The sequence below is a fragment of the Haliotis cracherodii genome, unplaced genomic scaffold, assembly GCF_022045235.1.
Source record: "Haliotis cracherodii isolate W230 unplaced genomic scaffold, xgHalCrac1.p SCAF_2, whole genome shotgun sequence".
In the NCBI taxonomy this organism is placed as follows: domain Eukaryota; kingdom Metazoa; phylum Mollusca; class Gastropoda; order Lepetellida; family Haliotidae; genus Haliotis; species Haliotis cracherodii.
In genome coordinates this window covers 46,814,569-46,834,499 of record NW_027266275.1, presented here as the reverse complement: position 1 = coordinate 46,834,499, position 19,931 = coordinate 46,814,569, and the positions used below count along the sequence as shown (strand labels likewise).

The following is a 19,931-nucleotide window of genomic DNA, read 5'->3' as shown; positions in this document are numbered from 1 at the left end:
AGGGCCAGGAAATACCAAATGGCAGGACTGCCCACTGGTACTGACAGTCGTTGAAGAAAAAGCGTTACTTCCTGGACTCCAGAAGAATATGGATGTGTATCTGTGCTGGCAAGAAAGTTGGCTTGCCTCTTCATCTGCCACAATTGAGGTTGATGAAGCATTCTGATTTTTTAGTGCTTTATGTTGCAGATCAGTCTGAATTTTAGGTTGAAAGTTTCTTGGGTGCCATGAAAATCGGAGACAAGTACCCCAGGGTGAGGACATCTGGCGGTACAGGTTCTACTACACTAAATCAGATCAGTTGGGACAGTGCGGTTTTCGCAGGGAGCCTTCAGTGCAGATCGAGAGATATCTGCAGGCTGTGATTGGAGGATATTCTGTAAGATTTTTATGTCTTTCAAATGTACATCCATTCAGTTATTAAAACTGACCATGTTTTTCTATATTTAGTACTTTTTCAACATGATGACTTATGCTGAATTTGACCACAGCTATTTTCAAGGAGGTGACATTTGGTGCGAAACTGGGGGTGGTGTGTTTAGCTTCCTGTACTCGGAAAAAGGAGCTGGATAAGGTAGTAATTTTTTATGTTTTTATTGCTGCTCTAAGGCCAAATTGTGCACACACGTACAGGTAATAGCTGTTGAATGCAGAAGAAGTTGGACCGTAAAAGACATGATTCCACTTGGCCATCTTCCTCAGTAGAAGCAGCGGGTATTATCACACCTGAAAAGTTATGTGACAATTTCTTCTGATGATGACGACAGATCTTTTGGGTCCGTTGCTGAGATGGCTGCTGAGAACCCTTCCTTGCAGACGTCAGAGAAGTCCTTTACTGCATCCCTAAAACCAGGCTACAGGAAGCAGGTGAAGAAGGAAAAGCAGCTCTTTATCGTCATCAAAGTTGTCTTCAGTTTCGAAGGATGCCTGCACAAAGGTCCCCACCATCTCATATACCACATTGTTACCCCTAGTGGGTTCTACGAAGATGTCCACGAAGGCAGCCGCATAAGTAACAGAAGCATAAATCCTACATGCAGCCGCCGACTGCACCCCCAATCTTCCACAGGTACAATACAGAGTAAATTCACAGAAGGGAGCAGTAGAGGTTACAGGTTACACACAGACTTCTATAGTTACGTTATATTTTTTTTTAAATAACTAAGCACTATATACAAGTAGACTGCAAAGTCTCCTTTACCCAAGGATGTGTAGAAACTACAAAGAGTCTCTCTAATGCATTGTTGAGGGACACATGTCGAACAGATAGGGTTTAAGCTAAAGTAGAAAAATAATGTTATAGTATGATGAAGAAATGTTTGAAGAAGGTAATCCAAGCAAAAGTTTACATTTACTTTGATGGGATGGCTTGGATTATAAGAGAACACAGCAGTTTAGCCCAACCACCCAGTTGGCACGAAAATGAGGACGAGTCTTCCGATTTGGTCACGTGCTTCTGATAGAGTGGCACGGCTGTGGGGTGCCTTCAGGTGAGATGTTTCTCTCTGTTCTTGGGAACACAGCACAGGAGTTTTGACTTCCTTTTCGAAATGAGATGAGATGAGCAATTCTAGTAAAATCCTAGATATTTTTTATATTTGTATACTTATCCTGCATTACTCCTTAATGCATATTACTGCTTGTTCTTGACAGAGAAAAGAGCTGTGTGAAGGTATTTGCTTGAAGAAGTTGTTCCAACTAGCTGAGAGCCCAACCCTATCACGCAGCTCCCATGTGACCAAAGGAAGTGACGTCACGGATCCTCACATTACTCTGGAGTCCGGACATCAGAAGGTATCGTTGGGAGGTAGCTCTCCGATGGGTGGGTCCCTTTAGATGCAGTAATGCAGGATAAGTATACAAATATAAAAATATCAGGGATTTCTCTGGATTTTTTACTTATCCTGCATTACTCCTTAATGAATCTTTATCGGACGGAACCGGAGGTGGACATACCTTCAGATGTGGACTTTCATCTTTTATTTCCAGACTCTGTTCCCTAGCCATTCCTTGGCTGTGTGGTTGGCTTCGGGTGACCATTCCAAGTATGGGAACCTCCAATTCCCCCTCCCCGTCCTTGCCTGTGTGGTCAGCATCAGTCAGTTTCCTTCCCGTCTTCGGCTGTATGGTCGGCCTGGATGACCATTACATGGAAGGGAAGAGTCAGGTATGCGTTGTGTCCTGGTACTGCGCAGCCTGACAAAAACTCTTGGTTAGGTACCGAGATGTATGCAAAGGGGGCATGAACCTTTCTGTCCACGGCTTATGCCAGGGGAGGTCGGAAGGCCGGCTCTGGACTTGGAGGCGAGGTCAGTGACATGTAGTAGAGAAGCCTGTTGGGCACTACTAACTACTACTAAGTTGTGCGTGCCTAGTACATCCTACAATGCGACATCTCGCATATGGTGACTGGCGACGAAAGTGTTTGATCGCCCCTCCAAGATGGCAAGTAGAGCTAAGTTGCTGTGTAGCGCCATGGTGGAGGCGATCGCTCGGGTCTCATGTGGGTTGTTGGACCCTGGGGTCCAATCCCGCAGCCTCGCAGGCCTGGAGAATGAAGGCTCATAGCCAGAGGGCGATCGTGTTGCGGCTACCTTCCGCTTGCGGGGTCGCAGCTCTATACTGGAATGAAGAGGCGTCGTCATTGTCTACGGTGTTCCTTGGGTTGTCTGATGTAGCAAGGGAGCGCTCTAACTGGATATAGAAGGAGTCTAGTTCATCTTCCGCGCCCACAATCTAAGATAGGAGAGGGATGAGGAAGGATCTATCTGGCTGTCATGGGAATTGATTCTTGGCGAAGCAGTCCCAGCACAGTCCAAGATGCACGACTTCGTGTGCTCCATGCTCAAAGTGGACCTGCATGACGTCCAAGGCGTGTAGCTCACTGACACGGGCTGTTGTGGCAGGTGCCAGTAGGGGGGATTCGAACATGAATGAGGTTGGAAACAGGTTCGGCACATTATCTAAGCAATGCGACAGAAACCCGGGATCCTGACGAAGTCAGAATGCTAATCCGTTTGACTGAAGCTCAAATGACAAAGACGTGACAGCCTGTTAAAGAGTCACCAAGCCGAAAGGCTGAAGAGAACTAGTGCTATCGTTCGATTTAATATTATTATTATTCCGCCGATTTTTGTACCAGAGCTAGCAGAAAAAACACTGGCTCGATTATGTTCAGATTTTGTATGTGTATGAAGACTGTTGAATACTAGATTCTGCCAAAATCCCAAGGCCATAGCCCCAATGGCCAAGGGCAGATAACTGAAAAACAAGTATTTTTTTAAGATATATTTCACCTTATTGATCTGCAACCGCTTGTTTGATTACTGTGTTGCATGTGTCAGCTGCTTTGGGTGCGTGACATTTTTTGTTCTTTGACTGTGGTCATTGGTCACGTGGTTTGGCAGCCATATTGGATTCAAGGTTTTCACAGGTTTTTTTGGGTATATGTCTTCAAATCCTATCTCCTCTCAACCCACTGCATGAAATGATTTCAAACTTTCTGAGAATTATCTTCATACATAACACATCAAACTCTGTTAGCCGTTTATGGATACCTTTCTTTGTGACAGTCCTATTGGATTTTGATTTTGATGATATTTTGCACCAAAATTTTACTTTAAAGATCATATCTTGTAAGGTTCTCCACCGAAACTATTGAAAGTTGACATGAAGCTAGTCGGACATATGTACATTATCTTTTGTTCATGGTTGCATGCTAAAAGTAACACTGCTTGGTAGTAATATTTGATTACTATTTGGGACACCCCTGGAACACGCCAATTTCGTCCAGCGAGGAGCCCGCCTTTGCTGCTTGCAGCTTTAATTCAGGATATATATATCCTGGGTGTCGTTACAAAGTGATATTAGCTTATAGGTGATCATAACTCCCATACCTTAACAGACCTACAGCAGTCTTAGGTCTAAGGTTGTTTTGTACAACAGCACCCTTGAAACTTATATTTATACTAATGTAAGTCACAAAATGATTACATATCAACTTTCAAACAATTACATTTATTATGGTCAGAATTTACGTATCTCTAGATTGAAAATAAATGGACTACTCAAATAAGACTAATATGAATGCAAATACAAACATAAATATATAATTTATAAAACACTTTCAGTTGTTTTAATTTATGCTTTTATATTGGTTTCATTTTTACGGCTAGTAAAATCCTAGATATTTTTTATATTTGTATACTTATCCTTAATTACTCATTACTCCTTAATGCATATTACTGCTTGTTTCTTGACAGAGAAAAGAGCCGTGTGAGGGTCTTTGCTTGAAGAAGTTGCTCCAACTAGCTGAGAGGCCAGCCCATCACACAGTTTCCACGTGACCAAGGGAAGTGACGTCACAGATCCTCAAATTACTCTGGAGTCCGAAACATCGGAAGGCATCGTGGGGAGGTAGATCTGCGATGGGCGGGTCCCTTTAGATGCAGTAATGCAGGATAAGTATACAAATAAAAAAAATATCAGGGATTTTTCTAGATTTTTTACTTATCCTGCATTACTCCTTGATGAATCTTTATCGGACAGAACTGGAGGTGGGCATACCTTCAGATGTGGACTTTCATCTTTTATTTCCAGACTCTGTTCCCTAGCCATTCCTTGGCTGTGTGGTCAGCTTCTGGTGACCATTCCAAGTATGGGAACCTCAAATTCCCTCTGCCCGTCCCTGTCTGTGTGGTCGACATCGGGTGACCACTCCATATATAGGAAACTCTTCTTCGTCTTCGGCTGTGGTCGGCCTGGATGACCATTACATGGAAGGGAAGAGTCAGGTATGCGTTGTGTCCTGGTACTGCGCAGCCTGACAATAACGCTCAGGTTAGGTCGAGACTGGAGCACCGAGCCGTATGCAAATGAGGCATGAACCTTCTAAGTCCAGGGCTTACGCCAGGGGAGGTCGAAAGGCTGGCTCTGGATTTGGAGGCGTGGTCAATGACGTGTAGTAGTGGTGACCTGCTGGGCCACTGCTAACGGACCAAAGCTGTGCGTGCCTTGCATATCCTCCAATGCAACATCTCGCAGGTAGTGACTGGCGAAGACCTTGTTGGATCGCCAGAAACATCCCTCCATGATGGTGCATTTAGAGAGCAGTTGCTGTGTAGCGCCATGGTGGAGGTGACAGCCCGGATCTCATGCGGGTTGTTGGAGCGTGGGGGCTCCAATCCCGCTGCCTCGTAGGCCTGGAGGATGATGGCTTGTAGCCAGAGGGTGATCGTGTTGTGGCTGACTTCCACTTGCGAGGTCGCAGATACCGGTACAAAGAGGCGTTGTTGTTGTTGTTGTCTACGGCATTCCTTGGATCATCGGATGTAGCAACGAAGCGCTCGAACCGGACATAGACGGAGCTCTAGTTCATCTTCCGGGCCCACAATCGATGAAAGAGGGAGGATGAGGAACGATCTATCGGGCTGGCCTGGGAGCTGATTCTTTGCAATGAAGTCCCAGCACAGGCCCAGATGCACGGCTCCGTGTGCTCCCTGCTCAAAGCGGACCAGTGTGACGTCTAGGGCGTGTAGCTCACTGACATGGGCTTCTGTGGCGAGCGCCAGTAGGAAGACTGTCTTTTTCGTCAGGTTGTAGAATAACGAAGTTTCGAGTGGCTCGAAAGGTGCGTCTCTCAGCGAGGTGTGAATGACATTCAAGCCCCAAGCTGGTGTACGAGATTTCGCCTTTTGGTCTTCCAGCCTGAATGAGCGGAGCAAAGCCTGTCATCCGATCTTCCCGAACTGCCAGGACGGAGTTGAGCTCCACAAGGTAGGTCATGATGGTACTGCCCTTGAGCTTACACTTGTGACGCAGATGGAGCATGAACTCGGCCAGGAATTGAGGCGATGCAGATGTGGGGTCTAGGTGCTTGCCCCTGCAAAAGCTCTCGAAGGATTGCCACTTGTCATCATAGAGGCTCCTGGTGGTTGGGCGATATGCCATCGTGATGGCCCTAGACGCTCTGGTCGAGTAGCCTTTGGCGTTCAGTGCTCTCTGTAAATGGACCAGACGTGAAGACATAACCTGTCTGGTCCTGGGTGTGGCTGTCTGCTGTGAGGGTGGATCAGCAGATTTGGCCTCCAAGTGGGATGACGTCGGACAGCTCTCAGAGGACGACAAACCAAGCCCTCGCTGGCCACCAGGGCACGACCAGGCGAATAGGTCTATGTCTGGGAGACCGTGGTCTCAACAAACAAGAGCAAAGGCATCTGGGTGAAGTTTCCACTCTGTGGAAGCCACTTTGCCTGGCCGAGAGAGGGCATCCGCTAGGATGTTTCGGCAGCTCGGGATGTGGTGGATCGGGAACTGAATCCCCAGATGATCCACCAGGTGAAAAAATCGGAATGTATGTTGAAGGAGCGAAGTCGAGTGAGTCGTTCCTTGGTTCCGAAGGCACCATACGACAGTGTGTGTGAGTAGCCACGGTGCAAGGAAATTCCAAATGGGGGAACCACCCATTGGTAATGGACCCGGTTGTCGGGATGTATAGGGACATGTCGATAGGCGTCCTCAATAGTTAGGCTGATGAATACATCCTGCGCCTGGATCCGGAAGCACAGCAGCCTGAGGTGGTCATCCTGAATAAGGTGGATGCGCCAGATAGCGTTGGTTGAGTAGGGGGGTAGGTGACTATGGGCAAAGACGTGAGCGGCGCCAGCTTGTTCCCATGTCGGATGATGTTGGTGACATATGGGTCCCCCAGGATCTCACAATTCTGCCAGCAACGACCCAGTCTCCCACGTACCGGAGTGTCGACAACTTGGACGGCTGGGGGTGCAAGTCCCAGTCATGCTTGTCTGGCTATTCACTGGAAATCCCTGCGGTCGGCGTTACCTCCGTTGGAGTGGCCACGACGGGACTGTTATGCGCCCGATGCCCCGCCTTTTCCTCTACCCCGAGAGGTTGAGGTGGTGCCGCGACACTAGGGCTGGAGGGTGTTGCGTCGCACCTGGTGTGAGCCAGACTGGGACACCTCAGCGAAAGGCTGGCTGTTACACCCTTGCCAGGGTCTTGAGAGCTGTCTCGTCTCGGGCGAAGGCCGAGACTCGGGATTGAGACATTTATCTACAGCAACAGGCGTTAGGTCGAGTGGTTGCAGTGTTACGCATAAGCGACCATGCAAGCCAGTCTGTACAAATACACTGCAAGAATCCCATAAGGTCGGTTGACTTGCAGCTGATTACAGCCGACGATGTTTACAGTCGTAGTTCTTGACACATGACACGTATGTCGTCCTGCGCAGTTAACTGTAACCCCGTTTGCTGAGTGGACTAGTTCAAGCTCCACACACGGCAAATCCCCTGTGAACCCTGTGGTTGACAGACCAGTGGTGTGTCCGAGTACTGAGTAGGAACTGTGACGTTGCCGGTGTTGGGGCAAGTTGATCCCCATGATAAGAGTGACGACTGGTCCAGTGTTTCGAACAATGGGAATCGGTCATGGGGTTGTGATTGTCAACTGTGGTGCAGATAATAACTACCAGACGCTGTGGGTAGGGACATCTTGGAAGAGTCCGTTCGCTTGCTCCCAGGAAACATTCAACCAAAGTTGATAGACGAGGAGAATTGGTGGGAGATTTCCACAGAAACCGTCACCACAAGGTTAGGCGCTTCCAGGACCTTGGGAAGTGTTGGAGCGCCGTTGTATGGACGCCAATCAAGTGTCCATGTTGGAGTGCCGTTGTATGGACGCCAATCAAGTGTCCAGCAAACGCTCTGGTCTCCATAGGTAGTTGGCCCTGGGGAGCTGACGATCTCATAGGCCTGTAGAATGAGCAGGTAGCCACAAGCACATCAAGGAATAGCTAATTCTCTGTCTGGGCAGTTGTCCTGGGTTTGCGTCTGTAGAGGCGCACTTGGGAGAGGCGCCAGGATAGGCGCAACCCGAGACCCCAGGATAGACGCCTTTATGGATGCTGTAGACTGTGCTTTTGTAAAGGCATCTGTATAGGCGTCCGACGAGGCACCGGCGTCTGTATAGGCGTCCGACAATGTCCTGGCGTCTGTATAGGCGTCTGTATCAGCGCTGTTTAAGGATAGGCGCTATCTGTAAAGGTGCTAGTAGAGGCGTCTGCGGAGGCGCTTGTAGAGGCGTCAATAAAGGCGCTGTCGTCGACGGCTGTCTGGCCTGTGAGTACTGAATGTATTGGAGGAGGGAGGCGTCTATCATGGGTGTCAGTGCCATAGGCAGGGGCGCCTGTGGGAGACCGAGCGTCTGTGCCGTAGGCGGGGGCGCCTGTGGGAGACCGAGCGTCTGTCCGGGGGATAGTATAGGCACCGTCTGGTACGCGAGTGCCACGCTGGGCGTCACTGTGGTCACCGCCGTAAAGATAGACGCTGTCGTGGTTGTCAAAGTGCTCTGGATAGAGACTACAACCATGGGGTCCGACATCAAGGTAGCAGTTGAGGTCGGGGGATGGTCATCTGAGATAGCCGATCTAGAGGTTCTACTACACCAAATCAGAACCAATTGGGACAGTGCGGTTTTCGTAGGGAGCCTTCAGTGCAGATCGAGAGATATCTGCAGGCTGTGATTGGAGGATATTCTGAAATGTCTTTCAAATGTACATCCATCCAGTTATTAAAACTGACCATGTGCTGACGATCTCATAGGCCTGTAGAATGAGCAGGTAGCCACAAGCACATCAAGGAATAGCTAATCCTCTGTCTGGGCAGTTGTCCTGGGTTTGCGTCTGTAGAGGCGCACTTTGGAGAGGCGCCAGGATAGGCGCAACCCGAGACCCCAGGATAGACGCCTTTATGGATGCTGTAGACTGTGCTTTTGTAAAGGCATCTGTATAGGCGTCCGACGAGGCACCGGCGTCTGTATAGGCGTCCGACAATGTCCTGGCGTCTGTATAGGCGTCTGTATCAGCGCTGTTTAAGGATAGGCGCTATCTGTAAAGGTGCTAGTAGAGGCGTCTGCGGAGGCGCTTGTAGAGGCGTCAATAAAGGCGCTGTCGTCGACGGCTGTCTGGCCTGTGAGTACTGAATGTATTGGAGGAGGGAGGCGTCTATCATGGGTGTCAGTGCCATAGGCAGGGGCGCCTGTGGGAGACCGAGCGTCTGTGCCGTAGGCGGGGGCGCCTGTGGGAGACCGAGCGTCTGTCCGGGGGATAGTATAGGCACCGTCTGGTACGCGAGTGCCACGCTGGGCGTCACTGTGGTCACCGCCGTAAAGATAGACGCTGTCGTGGTTGTCAAAGTGCTCTGGATAGAGACTACAACCATGGGGTCCGACATCAAGGTAGCAGTTGAGGTCGGGGGATGGTCATCTGAGATAGCCGATCTAGAGGTTCTACTACACCAAATCAGAACCAATTGGGACAGTGCGGTTTTCGTAGGGAGCCTTCAGTGCAGATCGAGAGATATCTGCAGGCTGTGATTGGAGGATATTCTGAAATGTCTTTCAAATGTACATCCATCCAGTTATTAAAACTGACCATGTGCTGACGATCTCATAGGCCTGTAGAATGAGCAGGTAGCCACAAGCACATCAAGGAATAGCTAATCCTCTGTCTGGGCAGTTGTCCTGGGTTTGCGTCTGTAGAGGCGCACTTTGGAGAGGCGCCAGGATAGGCGCAACCCGAGACCCCAGGATAGACGCCTTTATGGATGCTGTAGACTGTGCTTTTGTAAAGGCATCTGTATAGGCGTCCGACGAGGCACCGGCGTCTGTATAGGCGTCCGACAATGTCCTGGCGTCTGTATAGGCGTCTGTATCAGCGCTGTTTAAGGATAGGCGCTATCTGTAAAGGTGCTAGTAGAGGCGTCTGCGGAGGCGCTTGTAGAGGCGTCAATAAAGGCGCTGTCGTCGACGGCTGTCTGGCCTGTGAGTACTGAATGTATTGGAGGAGGGAGGCGTCTATCATGGGTGTCAGTGCCATAGGCAGGGGCGCCTGTGGGAGACCGAGCGTCTGTGCCGTAGGCGGGGGCGCCTGTGGGAGACCGAGCGTCTGTCCGGGGGATAGTATAGGCACCGTCTGGTACGCGAGTGCCACGCTGGGCGTCACTGTGGTCACCGCCGTAAAGATAGACGCTGTCGTGGTTGTCAAAGTGCTCTGGATAGAGACTACAACCATGGGGTCCGACATCAAGGTAGCAGTTGAGGTCGGGGGATGGTCATCTGAGATAGCCGATCTAGAGGTTCTACTACACCAAATCAGAACCAATTGGGACAGTGCGGTTTTCGTAGGGAGCCTTCAGTGCAGATCGAGAGATATCTGCAGGCTGTGATTGGAGGATATTCTGAAATGTCTTTCAAATGTACATCCATCCAGTTATTAAAACTGACCATGTGCTGACGATCTCATAGGCCTGTAGAATGAGCAGGTAGCCACAAGCACATCAAGGAATAGCTAATCCTCTGTCTGGGCAGTTGTCCTGGGTTTGCGTCTGTAGAGGCGCACTTTGGAGAGGCGCCAGGATAGGCGCAACCCGAGACCCCAGGATAGACGCCTTTATGGATGCTGTAGACTGTGCTTTTGTAAAGGCATCTGTATAGGCGTCCGACGAGGCACCGGCGTCTGTATAGGCGTCCGACAATGTCCTGGCGTCTGTATAGGCGTCTGTATCAGCGCTGTTTAAGGATAGGCGCTATCTGTAAAGGTGCTAGTAGAGGCGTCTGCGGAGGCGCTTGTAGAGGCGTCAATAAAGGCGCTGTCGTCGACGGCTGTCTGGCCTGTGAGTACTGAATGTATTGGAGGAGGGAGGCGTCTATCATGGGTGTCAGTGCCATAGGCAGGGGCGCCTGTGGGAGACCGAGCGTCTGTGCCGTAGGCGGGGGCGCCTGTGGGAGACCGAGCGTCTGTCCGGGGGATAGTATAGGCACCGTCTGGTACGCGAGTGCCACGCTGGGCGTCACTGTGGTCACCGCCGTAAAGATAGACGCTGTCGTGGTTGTCAAAGTGCTCTGGATAGAGACTACAACCATGGGGTCCGACATCAAGGTAGCAGTTGAGGTCGGGGGATGGTCATCTGAGATAGCCGATCTAGAGGTTCTACTACACCAAATCAGAACCAATTGGGACAGTGCGGTTTTCGTAGGGAGCCTTCAGTGCAGATCGAGAGATATCTGCAGGCTGTGATTGGAGGATATTCTGTAATGTCTTTCAAATGTACATCCATCCAGTTATTAAAACTGACCATGTGCTGACGATCTCATAGGCCTGTAGAATGAGCAGGTAGCCACAAGCACATCAAGGAATAGCTAATCCTCTGTCTGGGCAGTTGTCCTGGGTTTGCGTCTGTAGAGGCGCACTTGGGAGAGGCGCCAGGATAGGCGCAACCCGAGACCCCAGGATAGATGCCTTTATGGATGCTGTAGACTGTGCTTTTGTAAAGGCATCTGTATAGGCGTCCGACGAGGCACCGGCGTCTGTATAGGCGTCCGACAATGTCCTGGCGTCTGTATAGGCGTCTGTATCAGCACTGTTTAAGGATAGGCGCTATCTGTAAAGGTGCTAGTAGAGGCGTCTGCGGAGGCGCTTGTAGAGGCGTCAATAAAGGCGCTGGCGTCGACGGCTGTCTGGCCTGTGAGTACTGAATGTATTGGAGGAGGGAGGCGTCTATCATGGGTGTCAGTGCCATAGGCAGGGGCGCCTGTGGGAGACCGAGCGTCTGTGCCGTAGGCGGGGGCGCCTGTTGGAGACCGAGCGTCTGTTCGGGGGATAGTATAGGCACCGTCTGGTACGCGAGTGCCACGCTGGGCGTCACTGTGGTCACCGCCGTAAAGATAGACGCTGTCGTGGTTGTCAAAGTGCTCTGGATAGAGACTACAACCATGGGGTCCGACATCAAGGTAGCAGTTGAGGTCGGGGGATGGTCATCTGAGATAGCCGATCTAGAGGTTCTACTACACCAAATCAGAACCAATTGGGACAGTGCGGTTTTCGTAGGGAGCCTTCAGTGCAGATCGAGACTGACTGACTGAGTACGGTTTTACGCCGCTTTTAGCAATATTCCAGCAATATCACGGCGGGGGACACCAGAAATGGGCTTCACACATTGTACCCATGTCGGGAATCGAACCCGGGTCTTCAGCGTGCAGATCGAGAGATATCTGCAGGCTGTGATTGGAGGATATTCTGTAATGTCTTTCAAATGTACATCCATTCAGTTATTAAAACTGACCATGTTTTTCTATATTTAGTACTTTTTCAATATGATGACTTATGCTGAATGTGACCACAGCTATTTTCAAGGAGGTGATATTTGGTGCGAAACTGGGGGTGGTCTGTTTACCTTCCTGTACTCGGAAAAGGAGCTGGCTAAGCTAGTCATTTTTTATGTTTTTATTGCTGCTCTAAGGCCAAATTGTGCACACACATACAGGTAATAGCTGTTGAATGCTGAGTTATTTTTTAAAAAAATATAACGTTACTATAGAAGTCTATGGGAAAACATTTGGTTGTGTGTAACCTAGAATGCGAAACCTCGGAGTAGTCTGACATCATGCGCCGTTGTTTCCTGGCCTGCTGTGTTCTGCGTTTTTTACACACACTGAGGTACTGAAAGCTGTGGGTGAAAGCAGCAAACAGTCTTTACATCGGTGACCCTGGAGGCATTGAGATGTACAATTAAGGCACAGGGGGTGGGGATCCCACGCCGACATATTACGCCGGCACTTTGAGCAGGAGGGCATGATATCTGCAACGAAGCAGTATAAAATCACAATGCGTCCCCGCCCGATAATGTATGCTATAATTTGTTTATCCCACTGTGTGGGTTCATGAAACAAATATTACGACAAACGTAAGACAACATACAACAAAACAAACAATACTTGCGAGGATATGCTAATCGTGGAGTACCAAGCAAAAGAATATAGATCACAAACCAGTTCACAAACTGCTGGCTACGCAAAATATTCAAGATGGCTACTTGGAGCAACAAGACACCTGGCCTTATGTTTTCTTTTGAGAAAACGCCAGTAAGTGTCTAATAAAGTTATGCACATGTTTATCAAACATAGAATGTACAAAATACAAACCTTAGGCACAACACAAAGACAAAACAAAATCAACTCAGATAGCAAACACGTGAGCGTTTGAATCAGTTTTATGTTACAGCAAAAAAGAACAGGTCTTCTCTCATCAAGTGACAAGAGTAATGTGAGGATCCATGACGTCACTTCCCTTGGTCACGTGGGAGCTGCGTGATGGGCAGGCCTCTCAGCTAGTTGGAGCAACTTCTTCAAGCAAACACCCTCACACAGCCCTTTTCTCTGTCAAGAAACAAGCAGTAATATGCATTAAGGAGTAGTGCAGGATAAGTGAAATATCCCTATAATGATACCCAGGACCATGCTGTTGACTGCACTGAAATAAAAATTCAAATCCCATCTGCCTTTGTCCTCAACTTAATGTTTTATACTCATTACAAAACTAGCTGCCCATTCTAAAGCCTGATTGGTGTAGCCCCTCATGATGCTGTGGAATTTGTATCAAGTTTGTCTACAGGTGGTATGTCTGATGTTGAGATGACTAAGCTGTTTGGTATTTTTCTTGCACTTGTTCAACCTGGTGATAGTGTGAGGGCAGACCAAGGCCTTACTATTGCTACTACTTTGCACACAAGAAGTAGTCTCAATATTCCCCCTTTCCTATTTAACTGTGGTCAGTTTTCAGCTGAATAAATAGGAGAAATACAAACCATAGCATCTTTGAGAGTTCAGAATTTGCATAACCATCAAACAGCTGTGGACAGTTGCTTGAATCTAGTTTCCCTTGCGATTGTTCTAAAAGTGCCTGTGAGAGATAAAAGTGTCAAATCGTTTGAGACGCAAATATTTTATCACACAATGTACACACATTGTATTTAAACTGATGTCCACAGCACTGGCTCTGTATGATGGCACACGAACAGTTTGTTGCAGAAACCCTCACTCCAGAATCTTTAGTAAAAAAAATCTGAAAATACATTGAAGTTGTGAAGAAATACATACAGATGTCAATTGTATGAATGCAGTTTAATAAGTGTTCCACTAATTAAACATTTAAAACATTGTGCCGTGTCACTTTGACTTTTCAAAAAATATCTTTTATATAATTCACATTTACAGGATAATCTGCATGGTCAGTTACCCAGAATTATTGTAGCAGTTTAATGTAATCTCATACCCATTAATTCAAACCCATTAATTTGATTAATTTAACATACGAAATATTCCTTACCACTAAGTTATGTGAGGTTTCGTTCTTCCCCATAGATTGAGTCAATGCTGGAAATATAATAATTACCATATACACATATTCAACTATGAAAAGAACATATAATATAGGGCTTGCACATATTTAAAGGGCTGAATATCAGTCATTATGTCTGTCTTAGCCAATTCATGTTACGCCCATAAACTTCAGTTAAAAACAACAGCATAAATGACATGAAAGGTGACCTGTCAAACTGGTCACTGTTATTTAGTGTAAAATCACAATATACCTACTTTTAATACTGTTGATGAGCCCATCAATGTTATACTGGAATCTCTTGGGAACTGGGAACTCAATACGCTCTTAGATTGGCTTTGAACAAAATTCTTGACGAAGCTGAACGACACATGCGAGACAAGCGATAAATCACTTCCGAGTGTTTGCTTTGCCGCCATGCGGGTAAAACCTCATTTTGGAGTTTGACCTTGGGGTCATGCATAAATATCAAAAGAGGTCTATTGGCTACCTTCAGTCAAGTAAAGAAAATATCAATATATCAAATCATCAAAAGGCATAAATTCACCACTAGTCTGATCTGTGTATCAAGTTTCATCCAGAATAATTTAACAGTTTTGGAGTTCTGCTCCGGAAACGACCACTACCCTCATTTACAGTATACCGTATTCGACATAATAAGCGCCCCGCTCTAATAATCGCCCACGGTGATATTTGCTAATATATTGGCTAGTGAACAATCCCAATTAGCACCCCTTCCAATTGATCAATGTACACAAGACTTACTTATTCGTGTATAATATGCACTCTTGTGTTATATGCACCCTTAATTGTGGGCAATCAAAATATATCTGTCGTGTATAATACACACAGATTTTTCTTTTGTATCATTTCAGGCTGTCAGCATAAACCACGAAATTTAAATCTTTCAACTCTCTTTTTTTCTCACCAAATTATATTCTAATAAGAGCCCCCTATTTCTAATTTTGAGAGAGTCCTGGGCATTTATTATGTTGATTACGGTAAGTCCAACCAAGAGAAATTAGTAACAACTGCTGTTCTTTTGACTCAGGAGACGGAAATTGTTGTACCCACCAGTTGTGTGGCTTCCTTCCTCTCCAGGTGCCGAGGTCTCGTATAACCACATGACTCGGTGAGATAACCGAGGCACAAGGTGGTGGTAATCTCCCCCAAGGCCACCCGGAGATGATTACGTAGATGGTTGATTTGACGTTTTTTAAATGACATTATAGTCCGTAAATGAACAACTCTATTAGGATTGTCCTCTGTAAGATCCTGATCAATGACTCTGGCAGATGAGTCCAAGACAGATAAGGGCTTGAGTGACCACTGAATTTCCGCCTCAACAAAAGTGAGCCGAGTAAGGGGCATACGCAGATGGGTCAGCCTAGAAGAACCTGACATGTGATGTTAATGATCGTCCAGAGTATGAGCATTGTCTGCGGCCTCGAACGCACCTTATAAGCCGGAGGGAGGGACAGTTTGGAGAAATATCCTCCAAAGCCGATATCAAATCTGTGAGCATGGGATCCGGATGGATGTAGATGAAAACCAGTTAGTTTCCCTATTATCCACACTTGGACCCAGGGAGGGAGCAACCGCGGCCAACCAGTCCACCACTCAATCTGGCACTTGGTTAAGTCCCAGGTGCATGTCTAAGCACCGTCACCTCGAAGGACAAGCCAACTGAGCTCGTCGAAGAGTCAGAATGATAGTTGTACTGTCGACGAAGCAGGGAACGACTATGGAACCCACATCTGGAGTGAGAGGATCTGGATCTGGAAACCTAAGCCACAGATGACAGGTACATGGATTGCATACAATGAACCCTGGCGAATCCAAATACAGTGTAGGGAATGGGCCAAAACCCGGAGGCATGTGAGGCAGCAACACTGGACGTGTCGGTGACAAAGAGGTGATCGTAGATGGGGACACAGTGGGCTTTTACAGTAAAAGCAATAGATGATGGTGGGGAGGAGAGGCACTGCTCCATTAGTGATGATTGCAGTGTACTTAGGGATTGTCAACGTGATAGGCAAAGGATCCATTCTGGTTTGTCAGTCCGATGACTAGTGATGTGATTATACATGACCTCGCCACTTCTGGTCACATGGTAGCTGTAAGAGGAAGGAAGCCACACAACTGGTGGGTACATCAATTTCTGTAGCCAGGACCTCTCAGAGCTTCGCCTCCTAAGACAAAAGAACAGCAGTAGAAGCATTAAGGTAGTAATGCCAGATATAATAAAAAGTTATAAAAAATGAAAATCTGAAATATATAAAAAGGCACTTGTTCACCACCAGACTGATCTGTACAGCAAGTTGCAACAAGACATATTCGACAGTTCAGAAGTTCTGCTCTGGAAACAGACAACAGACAGATGGATGAACAGATATCATTGCTATATCTGTTTTTCAAACCAAGGGAATTACAACGGACAGACAACCACAATGATGAACAGTTCACACAACATAAGCTCATTTGACTTTCAGTCTGGTGAGCTAAAAATATGTTCTAATGTACCTACAAAATGTTCTTTCTATACTTACATTATGTGTGTGGCAAAATTCGATTCCTTTCAGAACTTGGAATAAAATTTTGCGAACAGTATTTTCATCAAGTCCATTTGGGCATTTTTCCAGTTCATCAAGAACTGTATGATCAACAAATTCAAAAACAAGGTAGAGTCTTTTCTTTCTCCGGAACACTTCTATAAGATTCACTAGATGATCATGGCGAAGTTGCTGAAAATACAAACATAAATGTCTTCTGCAGAACACATACAGATCAGATTGAACAATAGTTCTTCCTTCTTGATAGCAAACAAGACATAAATATTTACTTTTATAATTGTTCATTTATCAGATCAAATCAAATCAAATCAAATCAGGTGACAGTCGACCAAACCAATATCGATCTGTATCAATCTTTGATGCCTAATGCCTTACAATGATCCAGCATGTCCATTGCAATATAATTGCTACCCTCAAGTTACCTTATAACTAAGTTATAAACACTTCTGATTTGATTACATCACTTCCATTTTCAGAAAGCTAAGCTGAGTGCAGTAGAAGTGTTATCTAGAGAGTTCCATGCCTGTAGCTACCTTAAAAACAAACTTGTAAACCATGGCTACTTTATCTTTGACCAGGCATTAACTACCTAAATTGTAAGTTTAACACCACTTGGCTATGACGGAACTACTATTTTACACCTTACATTCCCACTGATTACAAAACAATTTTCTCAAAGGAAACGTGTCGCCAGGCGGATTTGAACCCACAAGTGTGCACCAAAGACTACAAATGCAGTCCTCGGCCAGGGCAACATGGAGGATATCACATACAACCAGAAATGTGTTTGCATTACATGCAAAAACAGTCCAATCAAGGCCATTTCCCAAATGCCTCAAACTTTCCCCATCCTAAACATAATGCTTCTAGCTACCTTAATAACAAAGTTATGACACTTCTGGTCAACAACATCCCTTATGGGAAAACACATAGCCAATGCAACACAGCTTTAACACAGAAAGTCTCGTATCTCTAGCCAGCTCAAAGAGGAAGGGTACACTTCTTGTCTTACCATATATCGCCTTCTATAAAGCAGACCTGCCTATAAGGCAACCCCCCTGTACAAGCCTTAAAAATCAATGCTAATTTATATACTGTACTGTTATCGTACTGCATTATGCCATTAGCGGCTGTGATGGTGTATAACGTATTAGAGTAATCTCCCTTGGCGACCTAGCCGTTGGGACCCCCTGTTTTACCGGATGTACCACCAATGTTTGTATGACAATAAATACAAGACGGAACACAGAATGTCGTTCTTCAATATTTATTCGACGGAGGCAGCAACAGCCTAGGGCTAGTTCAAGTGCTACAAATCATCCTTAAAGAATATCACATATACCCCTGTCCATAAGGTGAATCGGAATGAAGCACATCACAAGGGCATATCCCTACATTTACAATAAAAACATGTTTGTCTTCCACAGAAAAGAATTACATTGTATCAAATTTACAAACAATATTTGGGATGAATCAAATCTTGAAAATAGGTTACAGGAAGGTTAACAAAAATATAAACATGACCTCGATGCACCGAGGCGAGGTCAACCTTCAAGTGTGGATTTATATATTTACTTATTTCGAGTCGAACTCGAGCATGAGGATGAAATTTATACTTACTGCTGTTGAAAATGACGTTTATGGAGCAGTTATGGAAAACACCCTGACGTGTGAACCCTCTCATGGCACTAGCAAAATGTCACCGATTTATGAATGTGTTCCTTGTGTTTGGATAATCGCAAACCAATTCGGATGATGCGGAATGGTCTGGTGGGGACTGAACCGAGTTCTCTGAAACTTGAGTGTTTTGTGTTAATTTTCAACGTCAGGGCATGTTATATTTAGAGTTTGGGATTTGTTGCGTGTGCTGTTATACTTTGCTTAGCTAGTGTTTCTTGTCACCTGAGATGGACCTACTGTATGACCTGATGCCAGCTTCATTATTGTGCCCCGTCACTCCTCATGTGCCACCGCTTCTCGGCCTAGAATGCACAGAGAATTTCGGCCAACTCAGAAACCGGAATAGTAGATTTCTAATTCCGTCTACGGATATTTCCTCTTCTCCGATGAGCAAATGGTAAAACAGGTAGGCAAGTTTTTTTTAAATATAAGTTTCTTTCCTTACCTTTTATGTTTTATGGTTTCTCAAAATCTTTGATTTTTTTCTCTTGATACGGTATTGAATCAGGTTTTAGTTTGGGATTGATCAGGAGCAGTCGCTTTTGCTCTGTTTCAGTGGCCACATCTGAGTAGGGTATGACATTGTTTTCATTGTTGCTAGCACGCCGTGATATGACTGGAATACTGTTAAAAGGGGCATTAAACTCAACTCACTCACTCACTCATTGTTGCTAGATTCCTGTCATTTCCGAAAATAAGGCATCAAAGTCAATATCGCTCAATAAATCAATTTTGTTCACCTCGGTAATTTTACAGGATTAACTTTCTTCACTTAGCATTGAAAGATAGCCATTCCATATCCAAATCACCGTAAAGACAATCCATTTTGTTTCATGTAGCAGCTAGACAACATCAAACACCAGAATCAAAGCATTTACTTTTTTATAAGTCAGGTGAAATGAAAGACAAGGCATCAAACACCAGAACCAAAGCATTTATTTATTTATAAGTCAGATGAAATGAAAGACAAGGTAAAAATACTTAATTATATTGCTGATAAATGCAGGGATTAAAAAGAAACTAGAAAAACGAGTTGATCGTAAACACCTATCAAGAATTGGGGCAAACCCCGGAATGTAGTTCCGGCAAAAGTTTACACGATCAATTTCACACAAAAATGTTCATATCGTGTGAACTTTTTTTCGGTGAACCAACTTCTCACTGGGCAAAATGGCGCTAACAAAAGAAGTTGAGGATATTTGGTGGTCGTAACCTTCTGCAGGATCCGAGGAAGGAGGCCAGTCAGAGGATATGAGTCAGCGTGGAGACTGGTATGGGAGATATGAATCTCGGCAACTGGTTTTTAAGGCGTGTTGCAAATAGGCCAAGGCCTGGAGATAAAAAAAGGTGGCAGATCCAGCGAAAGACTTGAGGGTGGAGTCGCCATTCTGCCGGTGATGGTTAATTGGGGTGGGATAATGCATCCACTCTCACATTCTGGATCCCTGGAATTTGTCTAGCCCTAACCTGGATGTGAAGGGAGTCAA

At 46.1% G+C, this 19,931-nt stretch overlaps 1 protein-coding gene across 2 annotated transcripts in view; it reads right to left on the bottom strand.

Moving 5' to 3' along the window:
- The window catches only part of LOC139468152 (cyclin-dependent kinase-like 4), a 493,691-nt gene that overhangs the window by 396,503 nt on the left and 77,257 nt on the right, over window positions 1-19,931 (bottom strand). For both annotated transcript variants that reach the window (XM_071249926.1, XM_071249927.1), the window contains exon 3: window positions 16,741-16,935. In XM_071249926.1, the coding sequence (XP_071106027.1) occupies window positions 16,741-16,935 (195 nt within the window). The remainder of the gene's footprint in view (window positions 1-16,740; window positions 16,936-19,931) is intronic.